The 19,373-nt window shown below is 46.9% G+C and overlaps 1 protein-coding gene across 1 annotated transcript; it reads right to left on the bottom strand.

Moving 5' to 3' along the window:
- Positions 1-630: 630 nt before the first annotated feature.
- LOC123025969 (FXYD domain-containing ion transport regulator 3-like) lies at positions 631-17,599 on the bottom strand. The gene is made up of 8 exons (XM_044435163.1): positions 17,582-17,599; positions 6,935-7,003; positions 5,350-5,382; positions 4,450-4,473; positions 3,929-4,003; positions 2,747-2,783; positions 2,519-2,556; positions 631-811 (listed from the first exon to the last, which is right to left on the bottom strand). The coding sequence occupies exons 2-8, from the start codon at positions 6,975-6,977 to the stop codon at positions 792-794; spliced, it is 270 nt and encodes an 89-aa protein (XP_044291098.1). The 5' UTR covers positions 6,978-7,003; positions 17,582-17,599; the 3' UTR covers positions 631-791.
- Between the last annotated feature and the right edge of the window lie 1,774 nt (positions 17,600-19,373).

Raw genomic sequence — 19,373 nt, 5'->3', positions numbered from 1 at the left:
TGCTTTTTCTTCCCATGGCTACCACTTGCTTTCCTGATGGGAGCAGCAGCAGTGAGTAAGCAGGCAGTGTCCAATAATTTACCTCCTCCTTACGACAAATGCTGTTTGGGGTCAGAACAAGAGGCAGATGACCAAGTACGCTGCAAGAGTGAAGAGGGGCAAGACCAGGGGCAATTATCAGGCAGCCCCTCCTGGGTGTGCGTCCTTGTCAGGTGCCAGTCATGCCTACCCTTGGCACCAGCCTTAGGTGGTACAGACAGACATGCTCATTAACGCTTGGAGCAGGACACTCTTGAGTCTTGCAACCATCTTCCAGCTGGTCCACCACCATGTGTATGAAGTGCTGGACTAGATGGACCCTTGATCTGAGCCAACAGGACTTTTCTTATGTTCTTATCTACTGATTTTTGCAGGATTTCTGTTGTTTTAATGACGGTTGGATCTCTCACACTGAACTTGCAAAAGCTGTGTGTGTGTGTGTGTGAGAGAGAGAGAGAGAGGGAGAGAGAGAGGGAGAGAGAGAGAGGCCTCTGCCACAGAAATGTCTACTGATTGGGCCCCATGAGAGTAAAGGCCTCAAACGAAAACTTTCCCTGCACATTCAGAGACAAGTCATTTCTGAATAGCACTGACATTTTATTATATTTAAAAAAAATAAACCAACCAGGACACATGGAAGGATCTAAAATAACATGAAAGTAAAAAGACCAGTCTGTTGCCGACAGTGGAGAGGAGCCATTTCACAGACGCAAGACGGGGCTGATGTTAGCAAGCACAGACCTTTTCTCGACTCAGCACTCACTGGTTCCTCCTATGGAAAAGGAGAGAAAGAAGGAACCAGGCAGCAGAGCAAACCGGAGATGTGCGGAACTGTATAGATTTCCTTGCTGAAATAAAATGCCAGTCTGTTTCCTTCAGATATCCCTGGACGCTTTGCCACAGAGGGACCGCCAAGGTTCAGTTCAACTACGCACATGGATGTAACTAGTTTTACTGCAGAGGACTGTCTTTGCAGCCCCAGTGGCCACATCAAATACTAGTTGCAAGCTGAGGACATGCTCGTTGAAACGTTTGTGCACACACAGCTCCAGGGTCATTGTTTTTAAGCACTGATCTAGGGAGGAGGAGGCCATCTCAGCAAGCCCAGCCCAAAGGCAGCTTTAATGCCACAGTTATTCCCACAGCCATTTTCGCAGTGATGGCTGGAGATCCTGCTGTGTTGCACAACCTTCTTTGGGAGATCACTTGCATGCTATGCGCCCCTGAGTTATTGACTCCTTGTTGTGCACCTATCGGCCATGCTGACTACAGCTGATGGGAGCTGCAAGCTAAAATATCTGGAGGGTCACAACTGTCCTCCCCCCGACCCCACCACCCTTGCTTTAGGCAAAGAATTGGTGGCATCTCTGGTAAGCCAAGAAGCAGAAGGGGTAACGTTTTTCCTACTCAAGGATGGCTGCAATTAAGTGCTTTGCAGCCGCCACAAGAGGGCAAAATGGCAGGAATACCCTTGTTCTCCCATCTCACTTAAACCTGCCTTTTCAGAGCCCACCTGAATAACCTGTAAAAGGTTTTAAAACTTCAGCATTTTTGAAGCAAGAGGATTGGGCTGCTTGCACAGCAATTCCGAAGCTAATGGCCATACATACAATAGCCTTCATCCAATGATACAAGAGTTTTTGTAATCTCTTTTCAATTGAAAAATTTAATTCTGGCCCAGAATTTGAACTGGAAGTGCTGCATGCCATTGGCCTGGTCTATCAGACAAAGTTTGCCCAGGCATGTGGGCTGCATCTACATGGGTCCCAATTCCAGCTTGCTTCAACTTTAGCAAATGTTAAGCATAGTGGGCAGAACCTCAAGCTTGGGAGCCTGACTCAGCCGTGTTGGGTTCTCATTCTGTTCTTCCAGGTTCCTAGAGGGTCTGGGCCTCTTTCCTCCAACCATTTGGTAATCTGGGCTTTTGCACCATATTTCCCCCATATAAAAGGTTCTTCTCCTATGGCCTAATTTCTGGCACTAAAAGATTTAAAATAGCTCCACCCACCACTGGAATGTGGTCTCCAAACATATCTTTGAATTGAAGTTGGCCCTTGGGCACCCCTGCCTTACAGCCTGTGGCATGGTATTGTGGCTATACATCCTACTTTACTGAGGCAAGTCCTCATTTGAACGGTGGCCAGAAAGCCACCCTCTATTTCAAGGCATCCTCTGTCTGAAGGACAATCTAGTACACGTCTCCTTAAAGGGAAGAACCAGAAGTTGTCCATCTGTGGTTCGCAGTAGGACAGCAAGCACAGACTTCCACACTCTGGTAAGATATACTGTATTTCTATCCCATTATCAACTGCTTCTAAATTTAGTGTCATAAATATCCATTAATATATGCTTTTTTCCTGGCAAAACACTGCCCTCTTTTCTAGTCATGCATTTTGTCTGTTTCTGATGGTTTTTGGCCACTATATGATAAAGGCAGGGGTGGATGGGGTAGCTTTTCTATCCCTAAAGGAGCACTCACCTGTAAGGGGTTGCTTTGGTGCATTACCAACCTGGACACTAAACAGAGAAAGTAGATACATTATGAAAATCCAAGGCACAACTTACACCAGTGATCGGCTATCCAGTTTTAGTTCACTGGATGCTTTGCTTTCTGCAGAACCAAGCCCCCTGGAACCCCAGCGTACTCTGCTCAGCTTTGCCAGCCCCACTTGCTGCCAGCTGCCCCTTACAAGACATCCCTTCATACCTGCTTCTCTTCTTCGGTTTGCACTTGCACTTTCCACCTGGGGAGAAAAAATAAATGCAAGAAAGATTCGTCAGCTGCTGCCTAAATGCAGGTGTCCTGCATGAGCTTTGCATGTGGGAGATACCAGCCTCAGCTCCTGGCAGTCCAGGTAGCAGGGCTGGTGGGGATGGTGGGAAGACCTCACCCTCTGTATGGTGCAGCTGAAGCTGGACCTTGGGGCCAAAGGCCAGCGATCCCAAATAACTACCCAGAGAGTGGCAGATGAGGAGGGCCCCAGGACAGGAGCAGAAAGCTCTGTTTTATTCCTGCCATTATGATGCTGCGATGATTTAAGGGAGATTGAAATGCAAAACTTCATGTGCTGCGAGTCCTGTCCCCCCAGTTTCTTTCTTGTGCAGCACTGGACTTGGCTGGCAACAGTTTGAATGCACAGGAATGTAGGCGCAACTGCAAAGCACGGGATGGTGGCTGATGGGAGATGAAGCAATGTCAGTTGTGTGCAGGAGGGGATACAGAAAGCCATTTAAGCCCCTGTTCCCATAAGACCTTTAGGTCCGGGATCTAAAATTATCTAGCTCACCATGGCTGCCTCTTACCTTGGAGAGCTATAGCCAGAAATATTAGCTCAGGGGGGTATCAACAGCCTAACACTGCTTATTTTTAATGGTCACTCAATGTATCCTTATCTTAAAAGGAAGGGGATCAAGCTGGAAGTCAGCCAATAAAGTCTCTTTTATAGCCTGCCTTTCATAGAGGCAGTAAACCCCTTTTGTTTTACGGCTACAATTTTACTGCTGTTTGTTCTTAATCACTCTATGAACCATTCTGGCTGAAGAGGTACATTGTGTGGGAAAGGACTATTAAACTGATAAACACACTGCGTGCTTGTTCCGCTTTCCCTCCTGCAGTTGGGGAAGGGGCTCCTATGACTTAATGCTTGCCCAGAGAGAACTGAGAGGTTCCATGCAAGGGTTCTTGCATAGCCTTCTTCTGGCCACCCCTTTACCTGTGTGCAGGGAATGCAACCAAGTAAGCCTTCCCTCCTCCTTCCACTGCAGCACAAAGTGCCACAAGCTACAACTCAGACCACCAAAGGGAGCTGGGCTAAACTGTATCGGCAACTGGGCAATGAGCTCCCACCTCCCCTGAGCTTTCTCCTCCTCCATTTCTGTTTCCACTTACTCAACAGGATAACAATTCCCAGAAAACAGAGGATTCCAGCAAAGACCAAACCGCCAACACGAAGCGAATGCCAGTCTGAAGCAGAAAAGGAAAGATGTTGAGGATTGAGGTTATCTTCAGGGCCTCCCACCAATCCAGCAAGTACCTTTTCGCCCACTTTTTCGCCCCCCTTCTCGACTGGAGAAAGAGTGGTGGGATAGGGGAGACATTCTTCCAGTGTGCAGAGATTTGGGGGCAGGTAGGAAGCTATCAGACTTGCCTTAAGGGTCTGTTTCGTGGAAAGGATGAAACAAACCCACAGCTGTCACTAGGATTTGTAAGGGAGCAATACAGGTAGGATTAAGGAACAGCACTCTGTGGGATGGGGTCAGTTCCACTGTAGAGCAGCATTGTTTGGCACAGAAAGAAAAGCTTGCCTCTCTTGGTTTCCTAAACAAACGCTCAGCCCATCTGTTTATGCAACAATTGCTTTTGGCCAAAAGACGGATGACACACAATTGCCAAGAAAGACTTGCACTCACCATAATAGAAGGGGCTGTCTTTATCTGGATAGAGAAGGAGAAAGCAATTAATGTTCTGCCTTTAGAATTCCCAACTCCAAAACCACAATAATGTGCCAAAAGGACTAGGGATGGGAATATCCAAATTTGCCACCAGGGATGTTGTGGTTAGCTTCGAAGTGCTGCAGCTCATCATGAAGTCCCCACAGCACAGCCCCCGGCAGCTCTCTTGATCTGTATCAACAAAGTAACGCTAGCAGTTTAACCCACGAACAGCCCAAAGCATCCAGGTTCATGCATCAGGCAGCAACCTACAACCGCACTGACTGGAGGCTGAATAAGCAAACCAGGCTTACTCATGCACAGAGCATGCTGCAGCACACTGGGGGTTAATTCATCCATGCTGCGCCCCGTTGAGTGTGAACTGGGCTGCATGCGGGACATGGGCGTTATGCTGCCCACTCCTGCTCAGGCACTGGAATGGGAAGCATTGACACTGCACCCACAAATGCAGCAAGACGGAATGAACAACCTCTGGTCCGACAGACCAACCTCTGTCTCTTCCGTCCCTTTTGGCTGCTATTTTTATCCCGCATTCTCACACTTGTTACTCAAAGGTGGCTTTGAATGGGCTGCTCGCAATCCGGACCTCTGAACCCTTCCATGGAATCCCAGGGCATGTTTGATCAACTCACCTGACAAGGAAGAAATTTTCTGTGTCAACCCCAGTGCACAAATATCTAGAAGGCTGCCAAGCAGGAAGGCTGTACGTGCTGTTATCTCTCTGGCTGCCTAAGCATTTCTGCAAAGCCTCATTGCTTAACCTGGGCTTAAATGGAATTGGCACATCCACCCTTGGACTATAAGGAGATCATCCGCCACATGTAAACCCTTAGGGTCAGCATGCAAGAAGCTACTCACCTGTAGGATCGTTTGCCGCCAGGAGCGGGAATGCTACAGAACAAGATGGAAAGAGTTATTCCCAGGAGATGGCATCCCCACAACCTTGGCTTCTGATTCCCATCTGAAAAGGCTGTCCTTTGTACAGCAAGGGACAGCTTTCAGAGAGGGCAGGGGTGGGGGGCCACTGTACCTACCATACTCTCTCTAAGATGCCCTGCCCAGGTGTCTTGCATTGCACAACAGGGGTGTGGAAACTCCTTCAGCCTACCAGCCAAATTCTATTTCAGAGAAGCTTCCGGGGGGGGGGGGGGGCTGCATTGGAGGGCTGGGTGGAGCCAAAGGCCAAAGAGGCAGGGCCAAAATGACCAGCACAGCTTAGCTTAAAGCTCTTCCTGCCAGCAACTAAGCCTTGGAGAGGCATTTCAATCTTTTAGAGAGGGAAAACAAATTATTTTTGGGAGAAAGTTGATGGAGCCAAGGGGAGGGGAGGAGGCCTGGTTATCCGAAGAATTCCAAAGAGTCAGACCGGATTCCTCTGCCAGACCTATGCTCTGCACCTCTGTTGTACATGATGACACTGGCACCGTCTTTGCCATCCTTTTGGCACCAGCTGAAATCCTTTTTATTTACTGGATAGTTTAAGAAATAAAAGATGGAAATTTTTATATATTTGTACAGTAATATTGCTATTGTTGCTGCTGCACTGGGTGGTTAATTTTTGGGGTTAGGGTTATAATTTTTATAATTATTGGTGTTACTTGCTGCTTAGTATTTCAGTGCTTTATATTGTGTCCTTGTTGTATCTTGGGTTTTTTATTATTTGCAGATGTGCTCTAATATTTGTAAATCACCCAGTGAGCCCTGTGGGCTATGGGGTGGTATATAAATATCATAAATAAATACAGATGGCCGTATTTCTTTCAGGACCAGCTTTCAGCTCTAAAGCCCCATTAATGTGCATCTTCCAGGCATACCTTTATTGTTTGTACAGGCAGGTCTCTAAAGGGAGGAGTGATCACCTTGACCCAATGCCATTTGTTCACTGAAAGTTATCACTGCTCCCTTGAGTTGCAGTTGGAGGCATTTACTCCTGCAGCATAGCACTGCCAGTGGATCGGCTCTCTTACGCAAAAGGCAGCCCAATGGCCAAGCCACATGGCCAGTCTGGTCTCCTGAGAACTACAATCACCAGCAGGCCAGCCACTTGGCTCGTCATGAAAATATTGTCCTGACAAGTAGTTGACCCTGGAGGCTGCAGAGCAAGCAAACCTCAGATTCAGAATAACTTTGCCTGTCCTAGCCTCATCTTCTGGCCCATTAAGAGAACATTACTTACTGGGTGGGAAGATTAGAAATGTGAATGCATTCCATAATATAAAAGCTGCCAGCCCTACTACAAATTGTTGCAAAACTTGCATGAAAGGAGGGGAAGTTGGAGCTACTCTAACAATGGTGGTGAATGGGGACTTTTGGCAAGATAACAGCAAAGGAAGGAAAGGTTAAACCCTTCCCTATACACTACAGTTTTGAAGGATCAGGGTGCCATGAAATGGATTATTATTATTATTATTATTATTATTATTATTATTGCCAAGGACAATACCAGCCAACAGGAGAAGCAGGACTTCTGCAGTGCCAGACTTCATTTTAGCACGAAGAGAGACGTGGAACTCTGCAAAAACAGAAGATGGTGGAGAAAATGGAAGCATAAAATGGGGGCCAGAGCATTTGCTCCATTCTTTCCAAGTAGCCCCCCTCTTCCCCAAGAGTCACAGAAAGGAAATGGATTAAATTTCCCTATATAATATACCTCAGTACACACACACCCCACCAAGTTGTGGCCGCTGTCTTTTCTTCTGTTTTAAATGAAAGATGCTTTATTTCTGTTCCATTGTGCTGTTGTTACTATTATAGAGGGGTTTTAAAGCTTAGCTATTCATTTATTTGACTTCCTAAAAAAATAAAATAAACAAAGCAGACACCACCACTAGGTAGACCAATAACACAAGTTTCTTTTGGAAAGCGGGGGTCCCATTCCTGGCATCCCCAGGAACATTGTAGGCAACAGGGGAGGAGAAAGTGCCAGTTCTGCTGAGCAGAGAAAGTTCCGAGATAGAGTGACAAATAGTCCATCCAACCTGGTGTAGAGTTTCCTATGAATTTAATCCTGTTTAATCCTCAAGAATTCAAGCTAAAGGCATGCCAAAATTATAATTAAAAAGTGCTTGTATGATGCTTTCAGAGCAAAGGGGATAAGCTAAAGCCGATTAAAATTAATAGGAAGTTTAAAATTTATACTCTGCCTTTTTTCCTTCCAAGAAGAACTCAAGGTAGTTTGCAATCATCAACTATTCACCAGTATATCCAAAACAAAAAACAAAACAAAATCAGAAGAAGTGGGAAAACACAGGAGGGTTACACATGGAAGAATGTGACGTCCAGACCCTCCATAAAATTCAATTCATGAGTCAGAGCGATTGGACAAACATCATCTGGAAGCATCATGGAAGGGTGCCATCACCAAGCAGTCTCTGGGTAAGTTCTGTGGTTTTCTGAACTGTGTTCTTAGGAGGGGACCGTTGAGAAAGGTCCCCCATTGAGAAGCTTGGTTAATGATGGGTAGACAAGCTCCCTTGATAAGAGAGCTTGCCAACTTGCATGGATATTTCCTAAAATATTGGACTGCAGAAGGAATGCTGGATGTGTCCAGGTGACACACAGAAACAGGCGGTCCATAATGCAAGGAAGATTCGAGACTAGAAGAGCGATGTGAGATTTAAGGTAGACAAATCGCAATCCTCCTTCATGTAGCCTGGCATCATCCTAAGACAAGGTCTTTCAAAAAATCAGGAAATCCCAGTCTCCGTCCATGTTGGTATGCGTCGGTGGGGAAATGGTATACAGTATTTCATTTGTTTCTGTGTTATTAAAAATAAGTAAATAAAAACCTCCTCCCTTACTTCCAAGAGGAAGTCAAGGCAGCTAAAACTATATGCCAAGATATACACCGTTCTCAAGCCTTAAGAACTGCATCTCTGAACACCCAATATGAACAATTTCTAGGGACAGAGCTGGCAAATATAGGAAGAACTTTGGCTACTGGGCAGTAAAGAAATAATAATATTTACTTATTTACTGTATTTACATCCTTCTTTCTTACCTTCCGAGGAGCTTGAGGTGGCTAACATAATTTTCCTCCTCTCAATCTTATCTTCACAGCAACAACCACCCTGTGAGGTGGGTTGGGCTGAGAGCCTTTGAGTGGCCCAAAGGCACCCAGTGGGCTCCATGGCTGAGAGGAGACTAGAACCAGATCCTGCCCCAGTCCCGTGCTCTTAACCACTACACCAAACCACACTGGCCTTTAATAGTGGTAGTAGTGGCGGAGGTGGTAGTAAGAGTGGTAAGAACAACAAGATTTCTATACTGCCTGCAGCAGAAGCTCTCTGGGCTGGTAATAGGGAAGCATTAAAATAAACCAGGAAAATACTTGGCCAAAGGACCATGTTTTTGCCAGCAGCCTAAAGCAGAGAGATGGGGGCAGACAAGCCTCAGCAGCCTGGCTATTCCACAGGGCAGGTGCCATCACAGAAAAAGCCCTGCACTTAGTAGCTGGACGCTGCATTTCACAAGGCTGAAGGATACCAAGTGGAGTCCCCACTGAGGACTGGAGAGTCAGGAAGGAGCATGCGTATGAAATCATACCTTAGAGAGTTAGAGGGACGTACTTAAAGAAAGCCAAGAACAGGGCGTGAAGCAAGCCTGTACCGAGGAGACACGCAGAACGCTCAGGGTGACTCAGGCCAATCACAAGCAAGGTTGCGACAGAAGGAGAACATTCCAAACAGAGCAAGCATTCTATTCTGCCACAGTGTTCCAGCCCTGCAGGGTGCCCAGAAGGGCCAAAACCCAGACACTTGAGAGAGCGATCAGGAGGGAAAAGGCATTTTTCCACAGGGACTTACTGTGGTATTTATAATTCCATCATACAATCAAGCCACCTGAAACATCTGACATATGCAGGCAGGAAAGCAGATACTGGCCAGCCTTCCTCAACTTGGGGCCTTCCAGATTATTTACACTACAACTCCCAGCATTACTGACTACTGGGCATGTTGGCTGGGACTGATGGGAGCCAAACTCCCAAAGATCTGGAAGGCACCAAGGGGGGGGAGGTCTGATGTAAGCTATTTCTCAGCCACACCCAAGAGAGAAAAAGTTATAAGTTGGTGCATAAGTCAGCAAACAGGATGACCAACATAACAGAAGTAGAAAGCATTTAATCTGATGGATGCTAGTCCTCAAGACATTTCCATGCCAGTTCTTGTAGAGAATGGAGGAAAGCAAAACAAAGGCATAAGAACACTTGACTGAGAAGTATTTAGGAATTGTAGATAAGTGAACTCAAACTGAAGCATGTGATGCTGCGACAATGTGCTAATTATCAAGTTAAGGTTGGTCCTCTTTGCAGCAGACTCTTCTGGTAAAAGATTAAGCTTAGCAAGTTGCAGATGCCAGGAGCTTTTGTCCCATCCTTATCCATGTTGTCCATAGAGAGGAAGGAACAGTCAGAGAATGCCAAAGAGCACTACAACTGTTGTGAGAGAAGCAGAGGTCAACGGGACTCAAGGGAAATCTTCACACAGGCCCTAGAAAGTTGCGGCCTGGAAAGAATCTCAGGAGAGAGGTTGAAGCAGGACTGAGGAAAGATCACAACATGCCTTACACGGACCTGAGGAGCAGTGGAGCCATGTGCTTATCATTGCAAGGCTGTAAAGTGGAGCTGAAAAAGACCTTTTACACATAAACTGAAGTCTCACTGAACAAATTGCACAGAAGATATAAGCTGAAGCCACTCAGCTATTGCCAGCAGAAATCAGATTTCAACCATCACAAATGGGATGCAGGAAACAACACTCAGAAACAAAGTTCATTAAGGAAAAGCTCAGGTCAGAGAGCAAAACTGCAAAGAATGTTGAACGTTATTACATTTCCTGTCTCCAAAAGTGGAGGGTGCCAAGGTAATAATCTGATTGGCAAACCGCAGAACAATGACTTCTTTCGAAAACTCAAGTGACTAACTCATTATGACAGCATCATCATGAAAGAGAAACAAGTTTCGGCAGGCTCAAGGAATCTGCATGGTTCCAAGCCAGCACTCAATATGAGGTTTTCACCCAAAATGTAAAACAAATCTTTGAAGCAAGAGGCCCAGAAAACATATTTTAAAGGATGCACAGGACTACATAAGAGACAGTAGCTGCCAAAAGACATGGTGATGGCCACCAGTTTTAGATGACTGAAGGACCAATTCATGGAAAACTGGCATACGTGGTACAGTTAAGTAATGTTAGACTCCAGGTCTAATACTCTGACCATCACAACCACCCACTCCTTCAGTTGCCTCTCCATCCCCGTTGACTTTCTTCCTCTGCATGGACAGAGAGTTCAACCTGCCCTGGGAGGTAGCCCAGGCAATGGGTGCAGCTGGTGACGGAGCTGCTTTGCTCCCAGCAATGCCAACACTGGAGGCCCCAGTTGTCCAGCAGGCCACTTGCTTGCGTGGATCCGAACTGGGGAAGAGGACTCTTCTGTTCACGCACCCTTGCTGAATGAACAGCCTTGCAATTCCTCCCTGAAGCCCATGCCTGAAGGCCTAACTGGGCAGTTGATACCTCTGAGCATGGATGTCCATTCAGCTATCCTGGCCATTGATGAGATCGATGGCTTTTAGTAACAGCTGCCAGCCATGTCAGCAATAAATAAATCAGTAAATCCATGTTTGCTCCAGTTGCAGGGAGGAAAACTCTGGCTCTCATGATCTACCTATGGCCACTGCATGGAACTGGCTAATGAACTAGGTGGAATTCTGCCACAGAAAGGCTCTTCTTGCAGTCTAGACTAGATTGAGAGCCAGGGACTAATGGCCAGGTTCACATAATCACTAAACAATTGTGGGGATGGGGTGGAAAGCCCCCTCCAGGTTCAGATGGCAAGGCAACCTGAACCTGGTGGGTAAGTCATGGAAATGAGGTGGCATGCAGCAGCCAGTGTGGGTGGGGAAAAGAAGCCACTCTGGCTTTTTTCCCTTCCCCAGTCATGCAAACCCAATTAAAGAGCTGTGTCTGGGAGCCCTGGCTTCAAACCTCTGCCAGAGATAAATTGTGCGGCCTTAGGCAAGGGATTATCTGAAATTCCTTTGTAAGCCACAGTTTCTAAGAGCAGGACCAAATCAGACAACTGGGCTATCTCACTCAGCACTGTCTACCCCAGTGGAACATGTGGACCTCCAGATGTTGCTGGACTGCAACTCCCATCAACCCTGTCCAGTGGCAATGCTGGTTAAGATTGAGGGGAGATTGAGTCCAACAACATTTTCCAACTTCATCCAGCTCTACATTGATAGGATTCACACAAGATGATAACCCACATATTCAAAGACTGAATAGGGGTTGAATCATGGCTTATCAAGTTGTCTGGATCTAGTTGTGCTAACAGGCCATTGTCTGTTAACTACAAACAACCCATGAAAAGAACCCATAGATTATCGCTGGGTTGTGAACTGTGGGTTGTGCATCTCAGTGGGGTTCAGACCACACAATAACCCACATTTCAGTAATGACCCTTTGCTCAATGACAAGCCACACACAACCCCTGAGTTTGGGCTACTGTGCTGCCTGAGGCCAGGGAGCCACTTTCTAGGCATTCAGGCAGGAGTTCCAACCAATTCTACTTGGAGGTGCCCAATATTGGTCCTGGAACTGTTGTTGTGCAAAACTTGCACTCAGAGAGCTCTGTTTATAGGCCACTCTATAGCAAGGGCTCCCCAGGCAAGAGAACAATTTAAAAAGGAACACCTTTTTCCCTATTTGCCCTCCTGCCCCCTGAGATCGGCAACAGAAGCCCTCCTCTGGGAGCCCTCTGTGAAGGATATTAGGAGGGTGAGTACCGGGAGGAGGGCCTTCTCTATGGTGGCGCTCCGTCTATGGAATGCACTTCCCAGAGAGGTCCGCCTGGTGCCGTCATTATATGTTTTTCAGCACCAGGTTAAGACCTTTTTATTCAATCAATATTTTAAAAAGTATTAATATTGAATTGTATTATTGTATTTTATTAATTGCAGCCGGAGTGGGTCATCAATTTATTTTTGCTGTTAGCCATCCAGAGATGTTAGTAATTGGACGGCATACAAATTTTTATAAATAAATAAATCAAACAGACTCAGGAACAATAAAAAAAATCAATACAAAATAAAAATTGCTACAGCAAGTAAACTGTACTTAAGTTTAAAAACCTTGGGCAAATTAAAAAGTTCTTGGTCCTAAAGGATTTTGAGAGGGGCCAACATAGCAAAGAGGTTATCAAACTATTTGCATGTACAGAAGTGTTGCATCAGCGACCCACAGCAGAAGCAGGGTCTGCATCCTGTGAAGCTGCAACGTTCGTTCATTCGTTCGTTCAAAAAGGACTTTCTGTGTAAGCTGCATTACCCGGCCAAAGCAGCCTGACACTTCGATCAGGGCTGAATGCAGATAAAACACCTCAAGGGAGATTCAAGAGGTAGGAGTAGGGAGACCCAGATGAGTGGGAATGGGGTGCAACTCAGGGGTAAAGCACCTCCTTGTATATCTCGGGCTAGGAAGGAACCAACCCCTGGAGAACCACTGCCAATCAGTGTTGATAATACAGGGCTAAACCATCCTATAATCCCACTTCCTCTGCAGCAAAAATCCCTAAATGTTGCCCTCAAAAGAAATGTAAGACTTCAAAATTTGTAAACATTAAGTCTTACATTTCTTTTGAAGTCTTTCCCCATCCTAAGCAGTATCTTTTACCCTAGCACTGGTGACTTTTAAAATTATTGGAATTGGGAACAGTTTAGCAGTAATGCTGGCAATTTTTCATGTACCTAGTTTGAAGCATTCATTTGAAAGAAACTGTATTTGTTCCAGCCCATTGAAGTCAGCAGATGCCCCTCATTTCAGACTCCAAACGCCAAAGTATCAACCTCTCCAAGGCCCTGTCAAGCACAAGCAGCCAAAGCAAAAGTAACACAATCCTACAATGTCAAACGAAAGAACACCTATCACAGCAAACTGTAAACTTTAACATCAAGCTCTAATTGCTGTCCTCTGTATCCTTCCCTGTTTTGTTTTGTTTAGCAGCCAGTCTGAAAAAAAAGTGTTGGAGGGATCAAACATTTCCTCTCATCTTCATTTGTCCTGATAAAGCTATTACCAAACTGTGACTTTTGGATTAAATAATTTCTGTCATTTGCATTGCTCTTCTGTGCACTGATTTTAAAAAAAGACTTCCCGAAGGATATTCCATCTTAATTTTGCAATCCGTGGCCTGAAAATGCAAGTTAACCAGTCCTCATGCAGGAGGCTGGAGGGTTTAGGGCATGATCCTATGAATTTATTCAGTCAAACTAAAATTCCTGCAGCTCCCAGCATGCTGACTAGGCCTTTCTTTTGTGGAAACATGCAAAGGATTGCACCCTTCAAAGGCTGAGCTTCGAGTCCTACGTTCCACACATCTGAGGCGGCTGCCACCCTAACCGCCTCTAAGAAACCACACTTGACTAGGCAGAAGCTGCCCAGACAGCCTGGCCAGGCCTAACCCAGAGTGGCTGCTCAGTAATGGCTCTTGCATGGGCCTAAAACCAGCTCTGACAGCAGACTGCTATTACCTCTCCCAGCTATCACCACTGGGGAGGAATTGTTTGCATTCGGACAAAGGGATCAGCGTCATCTGGCATTGGTGCAATGCAGGAGCCTAGCACTGATCTAGGGTTTTTTGAGTCACCAGCTCCACTACAGAGGCAATGTGTAAATTGTGCCACAGTCTCAGAGTCTGAAAGCCCTTTGCTCTGCCTGACACATTATCTGCATTGAAATTTAAATCCATCCCCCGCCACCCACAGATCCCACCTCTGTGAAAAATGTTTTCCAAAATCCACAGTCATGCAGTGTTTATCAGGACCAGCCAAAAATACTCAAAACTGTGGGCAAGAATGGCACCAATAAAAATAATTTAAAAAATCAGCTTGCAACAGTCAGGATGAGTGGTGAAAGAAGAGAGGCTGACTCAACGTCATGCAGTTGAAGATTCAGAGTCTTACAAATGGGAGAATTAAATGGATACAGCTGTCGTGTCATTTTCAAGTTATCCCTAGGATTTCGGGGACAAAAAACACATAATGACAGATTGACTTTTCCAAGTTCCAAAGTTCATTTAAGTTCTTTTAAGGAGGCTGTGTACAAGCTCAGTCTGAAACCAGACTGAATCTGTAGCATTGGACATTCATACATCAACTAGCAGAGTGAGAGAGAAATGGACGGGGGCTTTTCTGCACTGTGTCCTACAATTTCAGCTCCCTTCCCAGCCCATGTTTTCCAGCTGAGCACTGATGTCCCAAGATAAGACACTGTGTTGCTCTTGACACAGGCGCTATCCAGTAAGTGCTCCTGATGCTCATTTAACCACCTTTCAGACAGTGAGATTCCGCATCAGCATGGCCCACTGGCTAAGAAAACAGACATTTTCGCTGTATGTACAGGACTGTGCAATGCTGGGAATGAAGTTCCATTTAAGCCTGGCGAGATGCCACAGTGTAGTGACAGACTGCAGCAGATTTTTTCCCAGACTTCAGAAAAGTTTTGCACAAGTTTTCCCCCACCCCCGCACAAGTTCCACCATTTGCACAAATATTAATAAGTGCAAATTTAGGGATGGGACTTGAAATTTGTGCAAATGCCATGATTTTTTTTAAAAAGTTGTATTGCTAATCTTGCATAACTGCAAATCTGTCTATGTATAGATTGCCCTAGTCATCTTCATCATCTCCAAACCTTCCTTGCTTTGGCCTAGAGCAGGGATCGGCAACCCGTGGCTCTGGAAGCGCCCGTGGCTCTTAAATCCCTCTGCTGCACAGCCGCCCGATCTGCGACCGAGGCTCCGAGTTACAAAATACCAATAGGTGATGATGAGGCATCCAGTCAGGAAAGCTGGGCTAGCAGGTTAAGTAAATTGCGACATTGCAGGGAGAGTGGAACGAGCTTCCTGCAGGCTCTCATGTTACACGAAATGCTGCTGAAAAGATTCTCTGTGTCCAAATGTAATCTCCTTCCTCTGAATGATAAAAGCTGTGCTTGGGACCTGTCACAATTCCCATCACTTGACTGTTTATCTGCTAATCAGTCACTAAACACACCTATATCTGCGACTTCCCCCGGTAGGCCAGCCATGGATAAATCGAAGAAAAGTTTCTGAAGAAAACCAAAACGTTTAATGATACGTGGGTAGATTCATTTACTTTTACTGCTGACAAACTTACGGGGTTCGCTGTTTAATGCATGCAGCCCTTTAGCACTGACTGAATCTTCAGGAAGCTGTTCTCCTATTCAAAATAAATGAAAGGAGTCCTACTAGTTTACAATGTAAGATTAAAAATAACAGTTTTTAGTGACTGAACAAGAGCTGCAGCTAAATTATAATGAAGACATACATAGCATTAAGGTAAAAAACGATATATGCAGTGTTATCTTCATTTTAGATGTCAAAAGGGTTTTGCGGCTCCCGGTGTTTTCTTTTGTGTGGGAAACGGGTCCAACTGGCTGAGTGTTAAAGTTTGCGGACCCCTGGCCTAGAGCAACCCCCCTCTACTTGTTAAAGAATTGCTCATCTTCTTCCTCAATTTCTCAAAGGGTTCCTTGACAAGTACAGAACACGGCTCTGCTCAACTAAACAAAGTTGTGCATGGAGAGAATAAAATCGGCAAGGCTATTTACAAGAGGCAGGCACGCTTGTTTTAGTCCTCTGAATTCTCCCATTAATTTAATTTAATTCTTTTTATTTTAACCTTTTTATTCTTCCATTATTTTAATGTTTAATTGGTTTCAACTGTATTTTTATTGTGAATTGCTGGATGCTGAGCCTTTTTTTATCTGAGCTTGTAAACCATCCCGAGACATTAGTAAGGGGCGGGCTATAAAAGCTTTAAAAAAATAAATAAATGCCTGTGTGAGTTACATACTGGGCAGAAAGACTTGTGACTGGTGATGCCCAATACTTTTTTTCTTTAAAAAAATTAGAACCCCATTTCAAGTTCTGCACCCCAAAATAAATAAACTGTTGCACAAAGTGCCACCATTTAAAACAGAGAAGCTACATATTGGTTCAACCTGCTACAATTCAAATCAACACCAGTGCCAGGAGAGATGAAACCCGATCCTCCAAACTGGGAAAAACTGTCAGATTTTCACTGCCCAAAGGGAATTTTCACTCATGTGTCCCTAACTCAGCATCACAAATAAGGAGACCCGGCATTATTCCAGTCTGACGGGCATTTCCCAGAATCAAATTAAACACAGCCATTTTAAGTGGCGACTAACAGCAAACAGAGGATTCGTCTTCACCCCCTCGATGTGGGGATGGAGCTGAGCCCTCCGGGCCAGCACCCTGGCCTCCCAGGGACTGTTTTGCTGTACCAGTCCAAAGCATGCCTCACTGCAGTCTCTTCCAGCCCCAGCACAGAAGTGGGGAAAGGCCTGCATCTCGACCGCCAGTGTGTCGGAACATCTGGATGGGCCCACGCTCAAGATGGCAGGTCGCCCGGCTCACAGCAGCTGCTCCCCCAAGACCGGCCTTTCCACCAAGGGGGCTGCCACCACCTCCGACCTATGTGGCCTAAAGAGGGTGCTTGGCAAAGGCACCAGACTACCTTTCGCCACCCCATGCCCACCAGCCCCCTTGAGCTCAGCGCCCCAGGGCACGCCAACAGGCAGGCCTGCCTCAGCGCTGAGATAAGCGGAGACCATCCCTGCAAAAGCCCAGCTGTAAACAAGTTTGGAAAGCCACTGAAAGGGGCCTCGGCACTGGGAACGTGCGCGGTTCTGGACGAGCCTTTGAGGAGCTCCACGTCCTTCCTTCGCGGGCTGAAGCGCTGCCCTGTCTTGAAGCCGCGTTCGCTCAGGCGCGCCTGTTGGGGACCGCGTCAGCCGGATCTGGAAGGGTGATCCCCGGGCTCCTCTTCGCAAAGCCCTGGGCCAGCAAGCACGAGGCCCAGCGCTCCTTCACGCGTCTAGTTCCAAAGGGAGCGGCCGCAAGCCCTGGCGAGCGAGCCCGGGCAAACTGAGCAGGCGGGCGAGCGGGCGAGCAGCTGCCCCACCGTGCAGCCCGGCTCTTCCCCGCGCAGCGAGCGCCAGGCCTGAGCGGAGCCCTTCCACCCAGGAGCCCTTCTACTCACCGGGTCTCAAGCCAGTGCAGTGCAGGCAAGCGGCGCGGGAGGAGAGGGGAAGGAGCCGACCCGGAAAGGGGGGGGGAGTCCCTCCCCTGCGCGGCTCAGCCGGAGCCCGCAGGCCACACCCAAGCCGGTGCGGGCAGGTGAGGAGGAACAGGTTTCGCCGCCGCAGGGAAGGGCACGGCCGCATCAGGTCGGCCGCCTCGCGTTGCCTTTGCAGGGGAGAAGAGGCGACGTGCGGGCTGCGGCCCCCGCCGGCTTGGGAAGCCGCCTGAAGGAAGGCCCGCTCGATCTGCTCTGCCCACCCACCCACTCCCCAAAATGCGGTTCTCTCTTGCCTTGAAGCAAGGGTGCCTTTCCAGATAGCATCTCGCTATTTAGCCCTGAAGAGTGGTGCATTTCGGTACTTATGGAGGTGTGCGTGTGTGTATCATATTGATATCCTGGCTTTTTTCCTGCAAGGAATCCTCCCGCTCCTGCTCTGCATTTTGTCGTCACAACAGCCTGATGAAGTAGGCTGCGCTGAGAGTGTGTGACAGGTCCAAAGTCAGCCAGGGAGCCTCGTGGCCAAGTGGGGACTAGAACCCAGATCTCCCAGGCCGACACCACACTGGAGGGACGGAAAGTGCTGCATCTGTTGCATTTCTGCCTGCCATGCAAGCATTTGAAGGAAAGGAGGCCTGTTTGACTCTCCTCTGCCTCTGACCCTGCCTTTGCTTTGTAATAAATATTTTCTTTCTCTCTCCTAGCTCTCCACCCTGCTTCTATTTCTATGCTCCAACTGCCCCATTTGCGGATTTCTGACATCAGGGATTTGCAACCTGGTGCCCTCCAGATGGACTTCAGATCCTAGCATTCCTGACCATTTATCATGCCGGGTGAGGCTCATGGAAGCTGTAATCCAAAACAACTCGAGGGCACCCAGTTGCCTACCCAGCCCTCTGATCTTTTGCCCTCTTGTCTTTTGGGAGTGTCTTGTTAAAGGTTTGCTAGCATTGATTATCAACCTTGTACTCCTTCAAGGTTCTCTCTTCCCTCCCTATTTAACCTCTAAGTGGATGGGCGCTTGTGCTTGATCTCTAGCCCATGGATCCCAATGCTGCATGCATTTCTCCAGAGTAAGCCCCATCAAACTCAATGCAAGCAGACATGGATAGTGTAGTATTACAGGGCACCAGGTAACACAGCTTGCCTATCTCTTGAGGCATATTTTGAAGCGCCAGGCACTCCATTGTAGCACAATTGTTCTGCTGTAAGTGGCTGTCTTGTAAATGAAAGAACAAGCGAATGGACAGCAGGTTGTTGCAGCGCAGAGCGGGAGGCAATGGAATTCTCTAGGAATTCTCCTCCTGCTTCCAGAGGCAGCAGCCCTCATTGTCTGTTGCAGCAAAAACAACAAAGAGCCCTTTGGCACCTTAAAGACTAACAAATTTATAATGCCATACACATTCTGCCCTTTCTTTCAGCCCTCCCCAAAGGGCCCAAGACAGATCACAGTCATAAAATAAAAGAATGCAATTATGATGTTGCAATAGAATACATAAAACAGTAAAGTCAGAGCCAGGGGAAAAAACCATAACCAAGCAGTGGGACAAAAGCCAGGTGATGCCCAACGTTTGGTGAAGCTTTGTAGTCTTTGCGATACGTCCAAAAACCATAATATGGAGGGTCACCCAGGCCTCCTTAGGGGGAGACATTCAGCAGTCCAGGTGCCACAACTACAAAGGCTCTCTCCCGTGCTGCAAGCAGCCAGAATTCAGATGGTGCCTGGACACGCTCTAAGGGAAACAGTGGTGCT

Source organism: Varanus komodoensis, unplaced genomic scaffold (genome assembly GCF_004798865.1).
Source record: "Varanus komodoensis strain SLA01 unplaced genomic scaffold, ASM479886v1 scaffold29_1, whole genome shotgun sequence".
Taxonomy (NCBI): Eukaryota; Metazoa; Chordata; class Lepidosauria; order Squamata; family Varanidae; genus Varanus; species Varanus komodoensis.
This window is presented reverse-complemented; position numbering and strand designations above follow the sequence as displayed.